Source organism: Spea bombifrons, chromosome 1 (genome assembly GCF_027358695.1).
Source record: "Spea bombifrons isolate aSpeBom1 chromosome 1, aSpeBom1.2.pri, whole genome shotgun sequence".
Classification (NCBI taxonomy): Eukaryota; Metazoa; Chordata; class Amphibia; order Anura; family Pelobatidae; genus Spea; species Spea bombifrons.
In genome coordinates, this window is record NC_071087.1 from 34,361,619 (window position 1) to 34,387,134 (window position 25,516).

Here is a 25,516-nt window from a genome sequence, read left to right on the forward strand (position 1 = left end):
GAATTGCAGACACTTGAGGACCTGAGCAGCGTCTGAAGAGCCTTGTTTCTGCTTCTCTCTTTCATCCAAAAACAGAAGACACGTCTTGATTAGCGCTGTCGAGCAGGACTCTATACATGTGCATGGTGAGCTGAAGTAAGGGGAGATGGGTGCCAGCAGGGTGCGTGCCCCCGGGTGCAGGAGGAGATGGGTGAGAGTGAGCGGGTGCTGTCGCCCACTGGTGCCCCTGCGCCCCATGCAGCTTCTCCTGCTGTTGCTGTGCGCTGGTTGTTGCTGCAGGGCTCAGGTGTACAACCTCAGCCTGGCGGTGGATGAGGGGCTACCTCCAGGTACCCTAGTAGGTGATATCCGAGCCGGCCTGCCAGAGGGGAGCCCTGGAGAAGGCTTTTTCTTATCAGAAGAGGACGGAGAGTCCCCGGTGCTGAGAGACTTCCAGGTGGACTCAGAGACCGGCATTGTGAGGACACTACGAGCCCTGGACAGGGAGAGGAGGGAGCACTACAGTTTCGTGGCTGCCACCCTGCAAGGGGAGGTGGTCCAGGTGGAGATCCGAGTGAGGGACGTGAATGATCACTCGCCCACCTTCCCAGTGCGCTCCCTGCAGCTGCAAGTCTCCGAGCTCACGCCCCCGGGCACCTCGTTCAGACTGCCTGCCGCCTGGGATCCGGACACCGGAGACCACGGACTCAGGGGCTACTCGCTGTTCAGGGGCAACAGGGGGACAGCGTTTGTCATCAGGTATGGGGAGAACAAGCATGGGTCTGCTGAGCGGACTGGGGGCTTTGGCGAGGATAGGAGAGACTGGGGAGCCTTTGGGGAAAGTAGAGAAGAGGTACACAGAAGTCATGAAAGTGCGGAAGAAACGTGGGAAGACAGGGTACATTTGGGGGATATTGGTGGGAAAGGCAGTCTGGAGGAATGGGGGGGCGAAGATGGGATTGCAACTGGGACTGAAGCCCAAGGGTTGGAGCTGGGTAAAACAGGATCAAGTTCAGGGGTTGTTTCTTTTAGTGAAGGGGCAGAGGAAACAAGAGCAAATGGAGGGATTATTGGGGGAAATGACACTGAGAAATTGAAGGTGGTAACTGGAAATGCTAAGGTTCAATACCCTGAGACAGATGCTGAATGGCAGGATTTTGTCCTAGATGGACAGAAACATGAGTTTGGCACAGACTTAATGGACCATACCTATGGGACATTTGGAGATAATGAGGGGCAGGGGCACAGCCGGGGTTCACATGAAGAGGTGCAGGCAGAAGGAGTAAGACGTGATTCTGCTCTATATCCCCTAGATCTTGTTTTGGTACAATGGTTAGACCGAGAGGACCAAGATAGGTATCAGCTAGTGATGGAGGCTTTTGATGGAGGCCATCCCCCAAGAACAGGAAAACTTATGATTGACATTATGGTGATGGATGCTAATGACAATCCTCCATCCTTTGACCAGGTAGAATATCAGGCATGGGTGTGGGAGAATACACCAGTGGGTACATCTATATGCACAGTTCATGCCATTGATCCAGATCTTGACAGTAATGGGGAGGTGAGTTACAGTCTCCGTTCTGGGGATGAATACTTTACAGTGGATAAAGACAGTGGGGTGGTAAGGGTAAGTCGAACCTTGGACAGGGAACAAAGGGATTTCCATCAGTTGGTGGTCCAGGCCAGAGATGGGGGAAACCAGCCTGAGATGTCCAGCGTTCTACTCACTGTTAGGGTTTTAGATGTTAATGATAACAATCCTTATATACAGATCACCCTACTCACAGAAAGTGGGCGACCAGAGGTATCCGAAGGTGCCCGCATTGGTGAGTATCTAGCCAGAATTTCTGTGTCAGACCCTGACTTGGAGTCTGAAGAGCAACAGAGGGAAAATAGTGAACTAGAAATGCAAGAGGGTACAGGAAAGGTTATAGAGAGAAATGTGATGGAGAAAGAGAGTGTACAGAGATGGCAAGGTAACAGAGGTACCATGCAAGATGGAACAATAATCAAAAACAAACATAAAGAGGACACTATAAATATAGGAACCGGGGAAAGTCAAGGATATGTTGATATGGCAGATACAGTGGGTGTGAATGGTCCCAGATCACATATGGAGCCAGTTTCTAAAACAGATGAAAAGGAACTGCAAAGTTCTGTGGGATATGGAGGGAGCCACAATCATAATGTATCTGGTAGACATAGGGAAGCAAATCACCATGTACACAGCCGAGTAGGGGAACAACAGCATGTCTCTGTAACTCTGGAGGGTGGTGAGGGTTTTTTTTCTCTTCGTCCTGTTGGATCCCAGCTTTTTTTCCTATGTGTGGAGGCTCCATTGGATCGTGAGATGAAAGATCTCTATGAGCTACTGATAATTGCCAAAGACTCAGGTTCCCCTCCTTTACAAAGCCAAAAAGTACTGCTTTTGAGGATCACAGATTTAAATGATCATCCTCCCATCTTTAATCAGCCTGAGGGATACCAGGCCTCCATTTCAGAAGCTGCCTCTCCTGGCACAGCTGTGCTTAAACTGAGTACCCAGGACTTGGATGAGGAAGGCCCAAACTCCAGTGTTACATACACTCTGAAATCCAGCCCCTATTCCCTAGTCTTCTCACTTGACCCACATACTGGGGTCCTTAGTACCAATGGACCTTTGGATCATGAAGAAGAATCTGTGCTGCACTTGCTGGTAGTGGCAACAGACCATGGTAGCCCTCCTCTTTCTTCAAGTGCTCAAGTTATAATCATGGTGGAGGATGTCAATGACAATGAGCCTGTATTTTTGCAGCAGTTCTATAATGTTACCTTGCAGGAGCATACATCTTTAGGACATTGCTTTCTCCAGGTAAGTCACAGGCATTCCATGCTTTTCTACCTTTATTGATTTTCTATAGTTGCTAGAAGTCACAGAGGGAAGCTATATTGCTGGAAAATTAATATGTGAGTCACAATGTACCAAGAATCTTTTTTAACTGTGTATTTGCATTGTAACCAATTTGAATGAGCCATCGTTAAGCATACCAATGTTGTATTCACATAGGAACACTTTAGTTTTAATATTCTCAATAATATAAGTCCCAAAATGATCTAGGATTTGCTAACATTGCCCAATATGCATTCAATGGAGGCCTATAGAGGAGTCCAGAAAGGATCTGGTCTAGTATAAATACTGAAAAATAGGGCTTTTTCTTTTAACTCGTGTTTGGACCCAGAGTCATGAACTGAACACAGGTGTTGCACCAGCATCACTTTTTTATTTTTTTAAAGAAATTTGTCAGGGCTTCATTGTTAACTACACATGATGTAAAATACAAGTGCACATGTCTGGACAATCATATGGTCATATAGATTGGCATCATATTCAGTGTTTCACTTAAGGCCCCAGAAATTCAAAGATGCATAATAATTATGCAGAAACATTTCATCATCCATATAACTCTGTATTTATGTGTATTTGGCATGAAGGTTAAGCTTTTTAGGCTGATTACTCTATTAATCCAAATCCATGCCTTGTTAGTGTCTTAGCTATAATATGGTTGTAATGGGAAGCCACAGTACAATGATGTTCCTCACTATATAAATGTGACAGCATTTAACCCAACTCAGTTCCATTCACTTAAGGTTTGTGTTAATGTAAAGAGGAAGGTTGTGCAATTGTTATTGTTACATTATTGCCTACAATATGTGTTTTGTGTCCTCATGTATAGGAACCATCTCATATTTATTGCATGTTATGCATGTTCACATGATTTTGTCCCAGTTATATTGATGGATCTTTACCTGCAGAAATAGGTGAGACAGCTGTTAAGTTGACGTGCAAAGCCAGAGGTCCAGTGGATAGCGAACAGACTGGCTATGGATGATGGTAACTTGTAACTGAAGTTCCTTTCCCTATGTAGTCAACTTACTCTTGACTACATAGTTGCTAAAGAAAACACACAATTGTGTCTATCTTACAGTCAGTTAAACTATGGAAACAATTACACAGAGAATTACTTATATTTACATTGGAACATTTGAAATGATGCCTATGATGTATCAAATGTTTTCTGCAACAGGTGACATCAGAGAAATAATTGCAGGTACTTTAAGGTAGCACTCTTAATTTATCTTTCACATAAAGGTCATAGAGGTTCCAGTGCCATTAATCTGTTCTGTTCTTCCTGGCTCAATGCTCCAAATCATAAAAGCCGTGAAATGTCATTGTCAAAAGGGAAAGGCAGATTCTGCTATGAGAATACTCATGTTATGTGCCTTCATTTTGACCTTCTGTTCAATAGTGAGGCATATGGCTAAGTGTTAAAGACTGAGCAACTGGAAGTCATCTGATGTGTAATCACAAAAGTCTGTAACAGTTACAGCGCCCAAAAATATTTAAATGTCAAAAGATGCTTTCCCAGTTTACGACACAGCCTTTCAAATATTCTATGCACTTTAACGTCCCTTTGTTCTGGAACACTTTGTAAAGTGATTTGAATAGTTCTTGAAAATTGTTTTTATATGTCATGTGAATCACTAGAAATGTAAACCTTGTGTTCTGGTAAAACAAATGATTCTCAGTTATAACCACTCCTCCCCTAAAACCTTAATTGTATTTCAATTGTATATCGAAGAAGTCTTTCCAAAAATGAGCTTTTTGAGATATTTGTGCTTTCACTTCCGGGAAAAGATGTGGTATCCTTCCACTCTATGTCTTTAAAGCTTATAGCTCATTTTACTGCATCCTATGGCATAGTCAGAGATTTTATTTTGTAACCAACCAATTGAACAGCTGCATAAGGGGTCCTGATTGCCTTAAAGAGCATTCCGCTCCCAGTTTTGTGGCCCAGGGACTTTGCCCCCATCCGGACCTAACACCCAGGGCCGGCCCTATAATGGGGCAGACTGGGGCAATTGCCCCAGGCGGCCCAAGCGCTTTTTTTTTGTTTTTGAAGCGGAGGAGAGAGAGAGGGGCACCGAGTGGTTTTCGCTTACCCGCTCGGCGCCCCTCTCTCTCCTCTGCGGCGAGTCTCCCTGTTCGGTCCCGGTGCCGGCTTGTAATGCAGAGCGCCGGAAGTGACGTCAATTTCCGGCGCTCAGCATTACAAGCCGGCACCGTGGCAGAGCAGGGAGACTCGCCGCAGGACTGTTTAAAGGTAAGTACCGGGGGGGGGTCGTAGATTATGGCGTCGGCGAAGTTTAAAATGCCCCCCCCCGACATCGTGGGGGGGCGGCGTTTTAAACTTCGCCCCAGGCGGCGTTAAGTCTTCGGCCGGCCCTGCTAACACCCAAGGTCTAATCACATTACCTGCAGTGCGCTGTAGCACAGAAAATGCAAACTGATGACAAGCACATAATTTAATGCTTCCCTACGTGTTCATTGACATTAACTCATTGCTATGTTACCTTGTACGGCAAGTTCTGTATAATGAGAAATGTTGAATCATACACAGCGAATTGTTGACAAGAACATTTTGCTGCACTCTTAGAGTGGTTGGACATGCTCTACTGCCTTTGTACATTGTTATGATACATGGACCATGCGAGTTGTTAACATTAATCTAAAGGTACTGAAAGCACTACTTTTTGATGTTGATATAAGTCAAAGAAGTATACAACATACTAAGCTACAAATACTTTCTAATAGGCTCATTCTTTACATTAATCATACACAGTATATGTTTATAGTGGCTGAAAAAAAAACCTGTTCACTTAAACTTCAAGATATGGGTTAGATTTTCTATTTCAACCTATATATTATTAAATAAGTAACATATTGTGAATGATATATTAACTTTCTAGCTCTTGCCTATAACAGTATTACCCCTTTACATGATGGAGAAATAAGAAATTTACCACAGTATTAGGCCATACGAGACATCCCTGAAAGACCCTTAATAACGTACTTCCTCATCAGCTGAGAGATACAGAAATCACACTCAGTCTCACATCACTTACACATTTATGCTTACACACATACACATCTATGCTCACACACATACACATCTCTGCTCACACATGCACTTACACATACACATTCACATCCACTTGTTTTAAGTGCTAACCTTAGTATGTCGTGCTGGTTAGTATTGCTTCAGACCTGAAGAAAGGGGAAAACTCTTGAAAGCTTGTCTTTTAAATATCATGCTAGTCCAATAAAAAAGGTATCATTGCATACTGCAATACATTATATATATATATATATATATATATAAAACATAAATGTGTGACATAAATGCCAATGCAATAGGAATACAATAGTGGGTATATACACAAATTGAGCATCAGCTACTCATTAGACTTGTGCACCTCTTTATTTCCTGTTGTTATGATACCCAGACTCTTTGAAGCTGAATGCAGAACCTGCATATTTCATTGTGTTCTATTTTGTACTTCGCTTTGCTGTGGACAATAGTGCAATTGTTCAAATATAAGCAGGCAGAAAAAACACTTATTTTGCCTTCTTTTTCTTATTTCTGCCAGAGTTAGCAATTTCGTCAATTTATTAATAAAGACTAGGAAACCTAACACTCATTCTAGCGGTTTTGATAGTGGTTCTTCTCAGGAATCCTTTATTGGTTTTTTTTTGCTTCTTTTTACTTCTGTTGAGGTCGATATGTGATTTGCAAGCACTTGAAAAAACCCACGTGTATAGGTATAGCATTGTTTATGCTTGCTGATTTTAATACTTGGCAATGGAAAATGGTTGGTAAAACGAGCTAAAATAGTGAACTTTCCTATACCCCAGTTTTCTGCTGCTCTCTGGACTCCAGCTTCTCCTCTGATATGCATGTGCCTTATATATATATATATATATATATATATATATATATATATATATTGTGACACAAGGTCTGGTAAAGTGGTAGATGGCAGGTATATTAGACCAGCCTTGGTTAATAGTAGTCTGCCTTAAAATATGTCCCAGGGAAAGATGTTTGACTACAAACTGCACTACTGGCAGTTTGCAAAACATGGTAAGGGTCCCTGGGGCGGAGCATCTGGAAGAGCAGGGTGGGCCAGCGCTCCAACAGCCCTAATTGCTGTATTGAGCCAGTCCAGAATGTGCATTCTGGACAGGCGCTCCACAGGTGTGGACTAAGTAGCAGCTCACCTGTGGTTGATTAATTAGCAGGCAGAGGGTAAAAGGAACTGAACCTGATTCAGAGAGGAAGCCACTGTTATGCCAGCTAGGAGAGCTGATAAACTGAGGGGTGGTTTCTCTCTGCAAAACCATATTGATGGTAAATTGTGACCTGTTTTGTCCTAAGCAAAGACTGTTATTCTGCTTACAACCGCTGCTGTTTATTCCTTTAAAATAAACATTGAAGCTGAGCTGGATGTGTCCTGGACTTCATTTACCCTAGAAGACTGTGGTTACACCCAAGATCCTTGACAAAAATCCCAAGGAAAAGGGAGGCCTGTCACATATCTTTCCACCAAGGCAATTAGCTGGTCTGCTGTATGTGGATCACTCTGGCTGACCCACCGACGCAGGGCTGCTGGTAAACCACGCAAAAATCGATCCATCACTAGGATTTCCACAATGTGGCTAGGTGAATTGACTTCAGGTTGTAACCATTTCCGGGCCAGATGCATGAGGTCAAACATTTGGGATCTTGCAGCTTTGTCCTGGGAAAATGCCCATGAGTGGAATCTTTGGGCACGTACTGCAGAGGTTACCCCTAGACGTGCCAGGATCTCAGCTTTCAATTTTCGGTAGTCGCTTGCTTCTGCAGGCTCTAGGTCATAGTACGCCTTCTGCGGCTCTCCGCTCAGGAACGGTGCCAGTACACTTGCCCACTCGGTAGCCGGCCACTTCTCTCTCTCTGCTGTGCGTTCAAATGCCAGAAGGTAGGCTTCAACATCATCTGATGCAGTCATCTTTTGGAGGTAGTGGCTTGCCCGAATCATCTTTGGTCCTGGGGATCTCGCCTCAGGGTCCAAGTCCAGCTTTTCAGAAATAGCTTGGATCTCCTGCTGTAGCACACGGGTAGCATTTTGCTGCTCTTCACGGGTTACTTTAAATGCCTCAAGTTGTGCCACTGCAATCTGTTGCACTAAGGATTCAGTGCTTTCTATTTGTGCTTTGGCCAGGAGTTTAGCATTCTCTGCCTGAGTCAGTACCAATTGCTGCAGAACTGCACTGTTTTCTGTAGCTCTCCTGTTAGCCTCCTGTTGCACAGTGGTGGATTGGATCAACGCCTTGATAATATCCTCCATGTTGAGCTGTAACTGACTTCTACCCACAGACTTACGTGGATGCCCGCATTCTCCACCATATGTGACAGGCCTCCCTTTTCCTTGGGATTTTTGTCAAGGATCTTGGGTGTAACCACAGTCTTCTAGGGTAAATGAAGTCCAGGACACATCCAGCTCAGCTTCAATGTTTATTTTAAAGGAATAAACAGCAGCGGTTGTAAGCAGAATAACAGTCTTTGCTTAGGACAAAACAGGTCACAATTTACCATCAATATGGTTTTGCAGAGAGAAACCACCCCTCAGTTTATCAGCTCTCCTAGCTGGCATAACAGTGGGTTCCTCTCTGAATCAGATTCAGTCCCCTTTACCCTCTGCCTGCTAATTATTCAACCACAGGTGAGCTGCTACTTAGTCCACACCTGTGGAGCTCCTGTCCAGAATGCACACTCTGGACTGGCTCAATACAGCAATTAGTGCTGTTGGAGCGCTGGCCCACCCTGCTCTTCCAGATGCTCCGCCCCAGGGACCCTTACCATGTTTTGCAAACTGCCAGTAGTGCAGTTTGTAGTCAAACATCTTTCCCTGGGACATATTTTAAGGCAGACTACTATTGACCAAGGCTGGTCTAATATACCTGCCATCTACCACTTTACCAGACCTTGTGTCACAATATATATATATATATATATATACACGTTATTATAAAATTAGTTATTTGACACAACATATTAAACACGCTTATTAAATGTACTGTAGAATCTCTGATCCTCTGATCTCTTCTGTCCGGTCTACAATGTTGTGAAATAAATATCACAGACCTCTGTTGCAGTTCTCAGGTGGCCACCTTGCAAGCGGTGGGGTATGAGGTGGTCAAATGTGTAATAAATGGGTTGTCAACACTTCTTCTAATGAACCAGCCTGGACCATGGAAATCTTGAAGGTGATGTCTTATTAGTGGGGAGCTTCTGGGATTGGTACTGGAATTTATTATTTTTATTTTATATTACAACAGGTCTCATTGCTAAGATATGTATTTTTTTGCAGATGATACAAGGGCCTGCAATAGGGTAGACAACAGAGGAGAGGCAGTTAGTAGTAATCATTTCAGAGGACTTAAATGTAGGCAGGTACCACAGCGATGCGAAAATAGGGTGCTAGGATGTATTTTTAGAGGAATTAGTAGTAGGAAGATGAATGTCGTTAGGCATTTGTCAAACCTCACCAAGAGTATTGTGTATTAAAAAAGAGGAGAAATGCGTGGACTAGAAGCCATAGTCTAAAACTAGTGGGACAAAGACTTGTAAGAAAGTTTTACTAGAATATTGTGGCTAGTAGAACCCTTTGTTGGATACTACAGTGATTTAATTTAAAGATGCATGAGATAGGAATATGTTTACCTTGCATCTAAACAAGACCAAGGACGGGTTTAGCTTTGAGTCTTAGCACAGAATAGTTCTCATTTATCATCTAATTCTATTTTTATTTCTCTCTATGAACCGTACAATGCAGGATACGGTGTGTTTACCTCTGTTTAGTGTGCTTAAAATTATAGCCACTTTTGTTTTACTGTGGTTTTTATTTATATTAAACACAATATTTATGTAAAATGTTTTAGCATGTTGAGAATGATAAACATATATGGAATTATACATGCTACTTTATGGTGTGATAAGAAATGATTCATTGCACTTGGGTTGACATGGGGTGACAGTGGTGGAAATCAAGGACACCCAATAGCACCAAAACACATACAAGACGTACAGTATTTTTCTTTAATAAATCCAATCGGGGGTCTGGATTGAAACAAAATCATAGGTGTAATACTTGTGTGCAGTGTGGTAAACTGAGTCAAAGATTTCAGATTACAGTTCTCTGGTATTTAAATGGTTAATAGAAGTAAAATATGTGTTGGGAAGATACTTTACTATATTCCTATAATTTGAGGTTATTGATATGGTTTTCCTGAGTCCCAAGGCTGGTTGATTAAGTCCTGCTTCATGATCCAAATGATTTTTTTTTTTTAAAAAAAGGATTGAATGTCTCCGGTAGGAAATATAGGTTTATTTCTAGTCGTTTGTATACATCATATTTTAATAAAGTTTAATAAAGTCTAACCAAAGTAACTTTATTGTATTATTTTTTCAGCCTATTTGTGTTGAAGCTATTCGTTGTAATGATTAAATGTTTTGTTGGAAAGAAGCTAATTATAGCCATTAGTAATGCTTTCAACTAAACAAAATACAAGTAACGTAATGCAAGCCAGCTAATTATTACTGACTATTTCTTAAATACTTCTGTCATGATGGCCAAAATTACTTTGATGTCAGAATTTGTAATATATTCTTACCATTTTTCTTTTGAATGCAGTGAATGCTAAGAGATGAAAGAGTTTTTAACCCTGAACTCGTAATTTCTGTTTGTGCTTCAACAGATGCAAATCCTCAAGGGGGATAACGGAGGAAAAAGGGTTCATTATCTAATATCTATACAGTTTCCATTTATTTGATGTAGTGTAAAGGATCAGCCTGCAGGGGGCATATGGTTTGATTATCTTGGCACACGCAACATTTTTGTTTGTATGTGCATGTAGTAGATGTATAAATAATATCCTGCTATAAAAATATACATTAAGAAAACTTACAAAGGGATCAAGGAGTAGTTGTATGATGGGAATTGTTATTCCAAAGTCAACGCACCATTAGAAATAAAGTAAACAATTATGTTAGACATAATTTCCTGGATGAGGTGTCTAGGCTTTCTTTATGTAATTCTATTAAATAATCTATGAAAACTCGCATATCATGGTTGCATTTCCCCTTTCTTAGGACCTAGAGGAGTGGTGACTATTTCACACAAGCAGAGAGTAACATGGCTTCGATGCAGTTTTCTTTAAACTTTCATGGATTAAGCATGGATAATATATCTGTGCATGTTACACCCAAGATCTTACAGGACCGACAAATATATCTAAGGTTACTAGATGAAATGCTTATATAAATGAAGGATAAATGGCAGCACTGATTTTAATACAATATATATATATATATATATATATATATATATATATATATATATATATATATATATATATATATATATATATATATATACACACACATACATTATTATTATAGTAGTTATCTGCTCACCCTAGTGAGAAAATTGATTTTGTCATATTACCTCAAAAGATTAAAAAATTTCAGATTCAAAAAGAGACAGTAACATAACAAAGGGGAACATTAACTAAAAGTTTAACTAATGTGACAAAATGCAGTTGACTTTATAATCAAAATATAATTATTTATGTAGAAGATTAAGACATAGGCAGAAGAACATTTCTAAACCCGGTTACTGCTGTCTTTTATACACACTTGCTGTAGAACACTGATACACTTACAGTAAACATTATGAGCTCTTATAAACGAGGGCTAAGGATCCAAAAAAGACTAACCTCTAAATAGGGGCCTCTAATGGTCATGAATAAACTTGTGGACTTTAAGAACATGACGTTACAACGTCTCTTTCTAGTGGCTTACACATAAGGTGGGTTCCCATTATGTATTGTTTGTGTTTGTTTGTAAATGATATTACTTTTTTTACTGCTGGTAATATTTAGCTGGGGACTGAATCCTAATTATAACTAGCACAGCAGCCTCGTCTGATGAAAAACACTGTTAGAAAGTTGAAATTTTTGAATGGGAGCACACATGTAGGTCCATTGCTTGGGTTCAGTAAAACATAATAACATTAGGTTTATTTTCACAAAGATGAAAAAATGTGCTCACTAAAACATTTCTTTTCCAGTCTCATTTACTGGATTTGAGCATATAGCAGTCATTTTAAGTACCAAAATGCAAATGTGTTTGTAATCTTTAAACTAATTAATCATGTTAAAGGAAATATGTTTAATTGTTTTCCTCTGTACCATTAATATTGTTTTTATTATGTACATGCCCCCTGGTTCGTTTGCTCTGGCCTAATTGCAACATATATAATGTGTACCTGCTTTGTTCACGTTTATGGCAAGATATTTAAAGATGTGTCAAGTCTAGCCTTTCTCCATATAGTTCACCCCCACTCCCAAGTCTTCTAAAGGGGGTCTACTATGAAAAATGCATGTAACTGTTATCTTTCATTGGTTTTTAGAGTGACCCAAAAATGAGGTGATTCTTATACAGTATATGTATCATCAAATGGTTTTGGTAAGAACACCCAGGTTTTATTAGCAACATTCAGGAGTAAGACCTGAATGCCTTATTATAGCGTAGTGAGAGATTAAGTCATTTTAAAGAAGGATACAAATATTGTCATCTCTGGTGCCTGTATTATCTTTTATAAGCATCCCTGTTAAAGGAGATATCTTTTCACTGCAGTTGGGCTCAAAAGTTTGCCTGTGCTCTAAAAATTGGATTTTCTGTATAAGACCATCTGTGGCCAGTCACACTAGGTGGGTCATGGCTATGCCTGGGAACTCTCTTGGTTTGACCTAAAGTGACGTCTCTGAGGTAACCACTGCTTCCATCACTGTGGTAACCAGGTCTTCAGGTCACTTTCCTCTCTCTCCTGTCTGGGAAGCAGTGTTTAACCATGCCCAGGGGCGTAACTAGAAGCCTCAGGGCCCCCCCTGGATCTGTTAAGGGCCCCCCCACCCCCAACCCATCTGCCCCTTCTCAGGCTATTTACCCCTCTCCCCCCTTCTCACTATCTACACTCTCCCTACCCCTTCTCACTATTTACCCTCTCCCTACCCCCCTTTTTCACTATCTACCCTCTCCCTACCCCCTCTTCTCACTATCTACCCTCTCCCTACTCCTTCTCACTATCTACCCTCTCCCTACCCCTTCTCACTATCTACCCTCTCCCTACCCCCTTCTCACTATCTACCCTCTCCCCCTTCTCACTATCTACCCTCTCCCCCTTCTCACTATATACCCTCTCCCCCCTTCTCACTATCTACCCTCTACCCTCTCCCCCCTTCTCACTATCTACCCTCTCCCCCCTTCTCACTAGAGCTGAAACAACGAATCGATAAAATCGATAATAATCGATAACGGAAATCGTTGTCGACGATTTCCGTTATCGATTAATCGAGTGATCGATTCGTCGTTGGAGCGCTCGGCTCCTTTAACCTACCTCCGCCAGCGTTCCCCGCTTCTGCTACACAGCTCTACAGTCTCCGCCTTCTTCAAGCTACGTGACCACGGATGTGACGCGCTTCAACTATCAAGATTTCAATAAAGTTTTCAATTTGAAGTTGGAAGAGGAACGAGTCCGTAGCGGAGGTAAGTATTCTTTATGTCTATTGTCTATGTGCGAGACTGGGTGCACGGCAGAGTGTGAGTGAGTGAGTGAGTGAGTGAGTGAGTGAGTCGGTGGGTGGGTGTTTCGGGTGAGTGAGTGATGGAGTGGGTGGGTGTACACGGCAGAGTGTGAGTGGGGGTGCACGGCACGGTGGGGGGCAGGGGATGCAGGGCAGGGTGTGAGACTGGGTGCAGGGCAGGGTGTGAGACTGGGTGCAGGGCAGGGTGGGAGACTGGGTGCAGGGCAGGGTGGGAGACTGGGTGCAGAGCAGAGTGGGGGTGGGGATGCAGGGCAGGGTGTGAGATTGGGTGCAGGCAGAGTGGGGGTGGGGATGCAGGGCAGGGTGTGAGACTGGGTGCAGGGCAGAGTGGGGGTGGGGATGCAGGGCAGGGTGGGAGACTGGGTGCAGGGCAGGGTGGGAGACTGGGTGCAGGGCAGAGTGGGGGTGGGGATGCAGGGCAGGGTGGGAGACTGGGTGCAGGGCAGAGTGGGGGTGGGGGGGCAAGGCAGAGTGGGGTGCAGGGCAGAGTGTGGGTGGGGGGCAGGGCAGAGTGTGGGGGGGGGCAAGGCAGGGTGGGAGACTGGGTGCAGGGCAGAGTGGGGGTGGAGGGCAGGTGGGGGGGGCAGGGCAGAGTGGGAGACTGGGGGCAGGGCAGGGTGTAAGTGTGGGGCAGGGCAGAATGTGGGTGCAGGGCAGATATTGTTTTTTACTAGATCATAACGAAATAAGAATGTTAATGTAAATTTTAAGTTGTTTTTTAACATCCATTTCATTAAATTATTTTAAATAAACGAAAAATTTGCATATTGTTTTTTTATCCGATTAATCGATTAATCGAAAAAATAATCGGCCAACTAATCGATTATTAAAATAATCGTTAGTTGCAGCCCTACTTCTCACTATCTACTCTCTCCCCCCTTCTCACTATCTACCCTCTTCCTACCCCCCTTTGTAGGTCACTTACGTGCAGTCCTGTGGTGGGGGTGCAAGGCCTCTGTCTCGCTGCTCTGTCGAGGTGCGCACGGCTTCACTGCTGAGCGCCGGCATATGATGTCATATGCCGGAGCTCAGCATGAAGCACCGGCACCTGAGACACATACCTTACGCTCCCACCACTGCAGTCGGGGCAGCGCTGAGGCAGACGGCGGCAGCAGGGAGCAGAGGAGACAGAGGGCGTCGAGCGGTTGCTGAAAATGACCGCTCGGCACCCCTTGGGCCCCCCTGACTGGCAGAACTCCAGGTCCCGGTCGCAGTCGCGACCCCTGCGACCCTGGTAGTTCCACAACTGATCATGCCCACTCCCAGCCCACTTTCCTATCTACTAGAGACTGGTTGGTTACTGTCTACATCAGGGGCGGGCTGGGGAGGGTTTCAGATTGCATGGAAGTGTGGGGGGATAGCATGGCATAGGGAGGCTGTCTAGGCATGATAGGAGTGCGATGGCTGTTATCAATTTTTTATTTTTTTTGTCCAATAATTCAATAACAGTATTAATAGATATATATGGTTGCAAACAGCAATCACACGCCTATCATGCTAAGTCAGCCAGTACATGCTAGAACCTGGGCATGATAGGATTGTGATTGCTGTTAATTATATGTATATATATATATATATATATATATATATTAATATTGTTGATTTTTTTTTTGTCTAATTTTAAACGTTTGTCTATTTTAAACGTTTCGGTTTTGGCCAAATGAATGCTGAATTTTCAGTTTCGGTCCAGAATTTTCATTTCGGTGCATCCCTACTATATACTAAGCCAGTCACTGAAGTGTTAGGCCTACACTACATCAATGTTTGGCTTAGTAAATAGTGATAAGGGTTGTACTGCAGTATTGTCAGTGTCTGGCTCAAAGTATAGGCACACATTGACGGTGGTACAGCGTAATCCCCAAGTATATAATGATAACAGTTATGCTTTACCACCGTCAATGTGTCCCTCAGTATATAATGATAACAATTTTGCTGTACCCCTGTCAATGTTTGCCTAACCATAGAAACTATGCAGTTTTAAAGTGTGTGTGTGTGGGGGGGTGCCACATACAGGATCTGCCACAGGTGCCAAATACTCTAGGTACACCCCTGCATCATGCATCAGTCAGACCCAATGGCCATTCCTCAGCTCTTCGTCCCACATCTTAAAAGGGGTGGGATAAAGAGCTGAGGCACGGCTATTGGGCGGCACGGTGCGTGGACGCCGGTCGCTTTAATTTCATTAGGCGCCAGTGGAGTGACTGCTATCAATGTCGCTCGCAGCCGCTTTGGTGGCGCAATGGGCCACTTGACTAGACTTGCCCCCCAGGCCTTAGGCTGCCAGCCCTCCCCTGGTCTACCTGTCCCCTAATGAACCAACTCCCCCAGATAAGCGAGAGCTCCAGGTTGCCTTACCTGTGAAGTTTCTAGGTATAGCAATGATGTTTATATCAGGTGACATGAAGTTTATGAAGTCACTTGATGTGGAGAAGCTCTGACATTACTTCAAAATTGCAATAACCTTTGTAAAAGGTTGACAAATCACAATTTATTTGAGAATACTGCCCTTGGAAAAAAGCTTCTTTACAGTTTTTAACAGAAAAGCAATCTAACCTTCAATAAATTACAGTTTGATAAAACCTCATATCTTAGATTTTACAGTTTTAAAAATATATAGGTTGTGCTTGACTTTACGTAGGATAAGAAAGCCATAGCAGTGAATCTAAAATACATAATAAAATAATACAATTTGAAAATGTTAAAACTAAAAAGATGCGCATTGGAGAAATATGTAGAACTATGAACCCATGGGACCACATGGAAAACAATTAGCACAGACAGAAAGCACATAAATGTGGAAAGAAACAGGATTTATTTTAAAAACAGAGATGGAAGAACAGCAGCTATTGCAAAGACTATAATAAAACACAGGGAGCTGTGATCTTAAGCAACCTTGTCGGAACATAAAATAATATGTAGCATTAGAACAATCAGAAGGATTGAAATTACTACTTTAAAAGCTTAGGGAAGCTTACGAAGGAAAAAAAAAATCATCCACCCACGTTAATAATTGCTTATTTACACAAAAAATGGGCTGTCTCCGTTAAACTTTAAATATATATTATTAATGGAAAAAAATATATATTTTTTTGTACTGCACATTGAAGAGAAGTACTAATCTTTTTTGAAAGCAACTAAAGTACTTGACAAAAACATTTAAAAAAAAAATAAATTAAATTTCTGTCTTGATAGTCTTTGATGCATATGATAGCTGAGTGGCCCCTTTAAAATTTCATTTGGTCCCTCTTGCAAATGCATGGAGTCATTCTGGAGAATCCCCTCATGTGTATTTACCCTCCCCAGGGCCGAGCCTATGGTCACTAAAAAATATTGTTGACGCCCCCCGGTGTGGCAATATTGCTACCGTCTCCCCTTAACATAACACATTTTTTATGGCAACCACTCCAGCCCTGTTCACCATGAGTTCACCATGTAACATGTCACTGACTTCCCACAGTGCCAGCTTTGCTTCCAAACAGTCTGTGCCATCTACTATGCTATGTTTCCATACATTATTTATATACGTATACCTGCAAATACAGGTGTTTGTATGTCTTATTCACTTGATTTATACCTGAAGTGCTGGGTGTGTGTGTTCTGTTGAGCTATACCTGCAATGCTATATTTCCATACATTATTGTTGTATACCTGCAAATACATGATCTGTATGTCTGATTCTGTTTATTTAATCTTCACTTTTAGTGCTGAGTTCACATGTGATTTTCAGTTGATCTATACATGCAAAGCTGGGTTTGTGTGTTGATGTTTTGATCTATACCTGCAATACTATGTTTGTATGTCTTATTCAGTTGATCTATACATGCAAGAGCATGACTCTGGGGATGATTACAGAGGAGAGGACCTCTCAATGTCATGGCAGGGTCAGAAAGAGGGTAGACTGCACTGACTCTCACAGTCATCCCCTAATCTGCAGTCAGTGTGGAAAATATTTTTTTTTGGTGTGGTTGCGGATGGAGTGATTGCATGCTAGGGAGTGTGGAGCGGGGCCCAAGGAAATGCTTTCCTGGGGTCCAGTTTTTTCAATATAAAATATATTGGCAGCAGGGTGTAATATTTATATATATATTGGCAGCAGGGTCTAATATTTATATATATCGGCAGCAGGGTCTAATAATAATATATATTGGCAGCAGGTTCTAATATTAATATATATTGGCAGCAATGGCTAATATTAATATATATTGGCAGCAGTGTTCCCTATAAGCTGTGGGCGCGCACATAGCTTTCAGAGGAAGCGCACACGAACAAAAATTGTGCGCACAACCAGTAGCGTACCGAAGGGGGCGGTCCGCTACCGGTTGTGTGCACAGCACCCCTCCAGAGACGGACAGTAATGTCCGCCGCTAGAGGAGCAAGCTCGGTCAAGGATCTCCCTCCAACCGGCTTAAAATCAATCAAGGGAGCGGGAGGTCTATTAATACAGACCTCCGATCCTGCTCCCTTGCGATGCGCGCGGCAACTGATGCTGTGCGTCAGGATTTTATGTCAGATCCCGGCACACAGCACTGAAGCCACGCCCACCGTCTTTACTGCACCTGAAAGGAGAGGACACAGAAGAGGAAGAACGAAGAGGAGGAAAAGTTACAGAGAAAAGGTAGGAAAACACTCCGTGAGAGTGAATTAGTAAGTCAGTGAGTGATGGGTGTTATGTTGTAGTTTAAACTGAATGTTTGTGAATGAGTGTGTGTGTGTGATAGCATGGATGTGTAAGTGTGTGGGGAGGATAGTATGGCATAGGGAGGCTGTAATCATATTCCTATCATGCTCAGGTTCCAGCATTTACTGGCTGCCTGGGATGATAGGAGTGAGATTGCTGGTAGCAATTATATATTTTTTTGTTCAATTTTGGTGTGTTAACCACACCTTCATTAAAAGTAAGTAATACACCAAAATTGGACAGAAAAATTGATTTGATAATATTAATTTATATACATATATATATATATATGATTGCTAACAGCAATCCCACTCCTATCATGCCAAAGCAACCAGTACATGCTAGAACCTGGGCATGATAGGAGTGTGATTGCTGTTAAACAAATGAATGCTAAATTTTCAGGTCCAGAATTTTCATTTCGGTGCATCCCTATATAGATATATATAGTATATATATATATAGATAGATAGATAGATAGATAGATAGATAGATAGATAGATAGATAGATACTAGGCCAGACACTAGAGTGGTAGGCCTACACCACATCAATGTTTGGCTTAGTATATAGTGATTGGGGTTATGCTGCATTATTGTCAATGTCTGGCTCAATGTATAGTGATAGGTGTTATGTTGTACCATGGTCAATGTGTGCCTCTCTATATAGTGATAGGTGTTATGCTGTACCACCTTCAGTGCGTGCCTCAGTATTTAGTGATAGATGTTCTGCTGTACCACTGTCAGTGTTTGCCTCAGTATATAATGATAGCAGTTATGCTGTACCACCGTCAATGTTTGCCTCAGTATATAGTGATAGCAGTTATGCTGCACCACTGTCAATGTTTGCCTCACTATATAATGTTAGCAGTTATGCTGTACCACGTCAATGTTTGCCTCAATATATAATGATAGCAGTTATGCTGTACCACCGTCAATGTTTGCCTCAGTATATAATGATAGCAGTTATGCTGTACCACCATCAATGTTTGCCTCAGTATATAATGATAGCAGTTATGCTGTAACACCGTCAATGTCTGCCTCAGTATATAGTGATAGGTGTTATGTTGTACCACCGTCAATGTCTGCCTTAGTAAATAATGATAACAGTTATGCTGTACCCCTGTCAATGTTTGCCTAACGATAGAAGCTATGCAGTTTTAAAGTGTGTGTGGGGGTCCCACGTACAGGATCCGCCCCAGGTGCCAAATACTCTAGGTACGCCCCTGCGCACAACAGTTTTTCCCAATTTTCTTTATCCTTTATGCGGCCTGGAGCCTCCGCTCGTGATCCGCTCATAATTTACTTATGCAGTGAGAATTTCACCTTTAAAAAAACATTACAGTAAGTAATACTGTTGTGTAACTAATACTACATTATCACACTAATGTGTTATTAACCATGAGCGAGCCGTTCCAAAAATATAGAATAACAATTTAAATGTAACGTTTGCAGAAGCATATTGTGCGCACAAAATTTTGGCTCTGGGAAAATATTTGCACAAGAGACATTTTCTGCGCACACCACCTAAGAAAAATTAGAGGGAACATTGATTGGCAGCAGGTTCTAATATTAATATATATATTGGCAGCAGGGGCTAATATTAATATATATTGGTAGCAGGGTCTAATATTAATATATATTGGCATCAGGGGCTAATATTAATATGTATTGGTAGCAGGGTGTAATATTAAGACATAAGTACATATGATGTAGTTAAAAATGCATGTCTAGCGCATATATATATATATGTCCTGATGAAAGCCAGCAATGACTGAAACGTCGACTCTACCCAGGGCCGGCCCAACAATGGAGCCGAGTGGGGCAACCGCTCCAGGCGGCACTTTTGAAGGGCCGGCACTTCGCCGCCCCAAGCCCCTCCTTTCGGTTACCAAGCTGTCAGTACCCGCTCGGCGCCCCTCTCTCTCTCCTCTGCGGCGACTCTCCCTGTTCGGTTTCGGTGCCGGCTTGTAATGCTGAGTGGATAAGGTGTCCTTTTTGCCACAGTTTAAAGATTACCCTAATGTCTGGAATGCCTTGTCCTTTCTTTGTGAGACCATGGCTATTCTATCTTGTGAAATGCAATGCAATAGTGTCCTATTAAATATTCCTCTTTTAGGAACACAACTCTCAAACAGCAAAAAATATTCAATAGATGAAAGAGGTTCCCTCTGACCCAGCTGCAAATTGATGCCGAAGCAGGTACATACATGTGTTCATACAGGTACTAAAAGAACATTCAATCTGCATATGATCACATGGTTTTGCTCTCTTATACAGAAATCTTTTTTTTCAGTGTTTTAAAACACTGTATTGATTTTGTGTTACTTTAATTTACAGAGGTTCCTTAATTAAATCAATTGCATTTTCTGTGATCTAGCATTTTACTTTTTAGTAGTATTCTTGTTATTAATCTACAAAAATTATTTACAGCCTGTCAGTGAATTGGGTTGAAAACCCCATTAACATAATTTGGTTATTTTTTTTTCTTTTAAAGGTCTGCAAGCTCCACTTTTCTTTCATCATAAATGTAAGTTTTATTAATGCATATAAAATTTTACAGCACAACGCAGTTGAGTTTAGCAGACTTTCTCAGATGTGTCTGGGGCTAATAGCCTGGGGTGGTTCGCGCATGAGGGGCAATTAGCCTTGAAACATGTTAGCAGCAACAAACAAAAATATTTCAAATTACTGTAGACCTAGAAGGTAAAATGTATCAGGAGTACATTTGCTCACATGTCGCTACTTGCAGTCTTCAGATCCTTCCCACATACTGTATACGTACAGTACTGTGAAAAAGTATTTGCCCCATCCCGATTTTCATATTTGTCACACTTAAATGTTTATTATCAAACTAATTTTAATATTTGACAAAAATATCCAGAGTAAACACAAAATTCAGTTTCAAATGATGATTTCCTGTATAGAAGGAAAAAACTATCGAACCCTACCTGGACCAATCTGGAAATTAATTGCCCTTTTATTTACTAAATCAAGCAATTTAAATGAAATTTTGGTTCAATTTTAATAGAAACACCCAGGCATGGTTACTGCCAGCCCATTCAATCTAAACATCAATTAAATAGAACCTGCCTTGCATAGTGAAGTATACTCATAAATACAACACACTGTGAGGCAACCCCACAGTCAGTGAACCATTGCAGAACTTAGTAAACATTCACCACCCACTATGAAAAAGGGTCTGGAAGCCACGGGGATACCACTCCTGCTAGAAAGCACAAGAATAAACAAAATCATTTCAAAATAGGTTGTAAGGACAAATCCAGTTAAGTAATTGAAAACCACTCATGAGACTGGACCCAAATCCAAGTGAAATAAAGACAACATTTTCACTTGGATTTGGGTCCAGCCTCCTGAGTTGTTTTCAATTACTTGTAAAGTGAAATAGGGTAAAAGGTCATAAAAAGCCGCACATGATTCGGTGATCTAGAAAAATTCCAGAACAGATGATAAACAAAGTGATTGGCTTTGAAGGGTTACAAAGTAATTTCTAAGGCTCTGGGACTCCAGTGAACCACAGTGAGAGCCATTATGTACTATAGAGAAAACTTGGGACAGTTGTGAACCTTCCCAGGACTGGCTGGCCTATGGAAATCTATCCAACAACTCATCCAGAAGATCACAATAGAACTCAGACTACAATGCAAAGAACTACAGGCCTCACTTGCCTTAGTTAAGTTCAGTGTTCATAATTCCAAGGAAAAAAACCCACTGCTGACCAAAAAGAACACAAAGGCTTGTCTCACATTTGCCAAAAAAATCTTGATGACCCCAAAATTTGTTGGATAATATTCTATGGATTGCTGAGTCAAACGTAGAACTTTACATCTGGCATAAGCACCACATTCCACAATAAGAACATCATACCAAAAGTCAAACACATGGTGGTGGTGGTATGATGGTCTGGGGCTATTTTGCTGCTTCAGGAACTTTGTCGACTTGCTATATCTTATGTAACCATGAATTCTTACCAAAAATCCTGAAGGAAAAAGTTCAGCCATCACTTCATGACCTACAGCTCAAGCGCAGTTGGGTTATGCAGCAGGATAATCCACTTCCAAATGGCTCCAAATAAACAAAATAAAGGTTTTTGTGTTAGCTGCATAGATAGTTGTACCTCGCGAGAACTTGGGGAATCTCACGGTAAGGAAGACTGCGGACTCTCATCACACCTAGTGAAAGCCCTGAATGGTTTTGTATATCCCGTTCGTGAACTTGATTTTAAAGTTGATTATTTGACCCTGAAGGGGATGGATGGAACACTCCTAGTAGATATTGTCGTTTCTTTCTCTCCCTCTCATTGAGCTGAACGACATCTTATATATTTGGAGCAGAGGTGTATCTACTGAAAATAGCGCCTATGGCAAGCACTGAAATTGCGCCCCTGTCCAAATATCTAAAACCCATTTACTAGCCCCTGCTGCCTATATATATATATATATATCTATATATATATATAAAGTCCAAAATTAACAATTGCACTCCAAATGCCAAATTTCTGCCCGGTGCCAAATAACTGCAGCAGTAAATAATATAAAGTCCAAAAATAGTTACCGGCACTCCAGGGACTTTGCAAATGACCACACAAACAACTTCGGTTTTTAAGTCAACGTTTCAGTCTTGTTTATTACAGACTTTCATCAGGACTATTTCATCAGTAACTATTTTTGGACTTTATATATATATATATAGATATATATATATATATATATATATATATATAAATATTAGTCCCTGCTGCCGATAGCGGGTATAGATCAACACACAAACCCAGATCAATTGAAATTCACTTGTGATCTCAGCACTGAAGGTATAGATCAAATAAACAGAATCAGACATACAAGTCCTGTATTTGCAGGTATACAATAATAAGATATGAAACGTAGCATCTCAGGTATAGATCAACTGAATAAGACATATTAACCCTGTATTTGCAGGTACACATAAATAATGTATGGAAACATAGCATAGCCGATATGGATCTACAGAATAACACAAAAACCCAGCTTTGCAGGTACAGATCAATTGGAATTCACATAAAAACACGGCATTAAAGGTATATTTAAAACCCCCTAAATTACAGGCATAGATCACAGGTTGCACACCCCAAAGCCAGCCCTGGCGTCCACACTGCCCGCATAGAACCTGGCCAGCACCCAGATTACACACATAAGATTTGCAATCTTTGTCCCCAAATAGCCCAGCACAAGTCAACTTTGCTGAGCGCCGTAATTAGACGTCATATTTCGGCGCCCAGCAGTGAAGCAGCGGGCACCAGCGAGCGGCTTTTAAACGCTGTCTTCTTTTTTTTGATGCTAGGCGCCCCTCTCTCTCCTCCGCATCAGTGTTTAAAAGCCGCTCGCTGGTGCCGGCATTTCATGCAGAGCGCCGCAATATGCCGGCATATTGCGGCGCTCTGAATGAAATGCCGGCACCGGGACGGGGTTAGAGGGCTCGTGGAGGAGAATGAGGGGCGTCGAGGGGTTGCTAGGCGCCTCTCTCTCTCTCTGCATTTAAAAGCCGCTCACCGGCGCCCCCCTTGAGGTGGCGCCCATGGCACGTGCCATGGCTGCCATACCCTATATACGCCTCTGATTTGGAGTCATCTAATATATTTTGGAAGCCAACATTGACTTTCTTTAATTTCTTTACAAGAATAACTAGATACGGAATATACCACTATACCAGGTTCTGCTTGTTATTATTAGATTGCACTAAGTGCACTTTATCTGGAGTTTATTATATTAAAATTAGTTGGATGATCGGAAACATTTAAATGTGACAAATAAGCAAAAATACAAGAAATTGTGAATGGGCAAATACCTTTTCACAGCACTGTGTATAGGAAGCTGATTCTGAACCTTATTTTTTTTCTACTAGCGCCTTTAATCAAAACATTTCAGCTACATTGCGATTTTTTTATTCTCGATTCATCAGTCCCAGCTGATTAGCTCAGGCTCACATCTGCTTCTTAATTTTCAGGAGACTGAGAAATGCTGTGGGACAGCTTGCAATCAGAATGGGATTTTTTTTTTAAACTGTTTTAATACAATTCGTAAAGGTAACAGAGAAATTGTAGATATTTTTTAGTTTTGGTTTAGTTTAGTTTAGAACAAAAATGTTAAACCTTGTTCTTCTGCATTGTTTATTTCTTAAAAACAACTTTGGGTTATGAAAATATTTAGAATTTGTCGTATGATAAAGCAACAGATCTAATATGTTGGTGAATAGAAAGACATTCTCCAACACACATGTGGCTCATTAATGCTGTCCAGGGAAGGCTTTAAATTGCTTTAAAGTCTCTTTTGTGTTAAAATGCAAAGTCGGCCCACTGGTTCAGCTCATTGGTAAGCAACATAATGAAAAATTAGATAAGACTTCTCCAAGCTTGACGTAGTGGCAGGCTAAGCAATATATGGCCATTTAATTTGACCGAATGCCCAATATTATTAGTTTTTTGAATTGTATTTGATGAGTATGCACTGAATTCATGTTCTTTGTTGGGCAGTGTGGCTTTCCTTCAGGGTTCTCCCCTCCATCATCATTTACCATACGTCTGAGTGTAATTGGGACAGAACAAAGCAACAACAATCAATGCTTTATATTTTTTGTCAGTGGCACTTTTAAACTTTTCAAAGTAGACTCTCATCAAAAAATCGTGACATAAAAAGGGCACTCCAGCCATCATATGCACTTTATGATAAATGCATTGCCACTTTAAATTGTTCATGGTGTCCCTTTTCCAAATGCATGGCAGGATTCTGTAGAATCCCCCATAGGCATTTCCCCTTTCCCCATGCCCAGCTAGTTACTGAGTAGAAGATGTGTTCGGATGATTAAACTCCATTTAATCACTATGCCTGGTTATCATACATTGTACAGTATGTTTTAACTCCCAATATCCAAATAAGGGGATAGAGATAGAGAGAGGGAGGAGAGATAAACAGAGATAATGAGAGACGAGGAGAAGTGGGAGAGATACGGAGAAAAGGGAGAGATAATGAGGAAGAGGAGAGATATAGAGAAAGAGGAGAAGAAATAGAGAGAGGGCAGATGTAGGGAGAAAATAGAGAGATGAAGAGAAAGATATAGGGGAGAGATAATGAGGAGAGAGAAAGGGGACATTAAGAGAGGAGGGGAAGAGATGGGGAGAAAGGGGAGAGATGATGAAAGAGAGATAATTAGAAAAAAGAGAGACGGGAAAAAGTGAGAGAGACAATAAATGAATAATGGGAGAGATAAGGAAAATATTCAATCTGTCTTTTCTCATATCTTAAAGAAGGAAAGAGCAGTGGCAGTAGCACATGGGTTCC

The 25,516-nt window shown here is 41.5% G+C and overlaps 1 protein-coding gene across 1 annotated transcript in view; it reads left to right on the forward strand.

Moving 5' to 3' along the window:
• The first annotated feature begins 235 nt into the window (after nucleotides 1-235).
• DCHS2 (dachsous cadherin-related 2) overlaps nucleotides 236-25,516 on the forward strand; it is a 128,094-nt gene continuing 102,813 nt past the window's right edge. Inside the window, exons 1-3 of the mRNA XM_053458446.1 lie at nucleotides 236-759; nucleotides 1,267-1,909; nucleotides 2,231-2,833. Of these exons, the coding sequence (XP_053314421.1) occupies nucleotides 236-759; nucleotides 1,267-1,909; nucleotides 2,231-2,833 (1,770 nt within the window). The remainder of the gene's footprint in view (nucleotides 760-1,266; nucleotides 1,910-2,230; nucleotides 2,834-25,516) is intronic.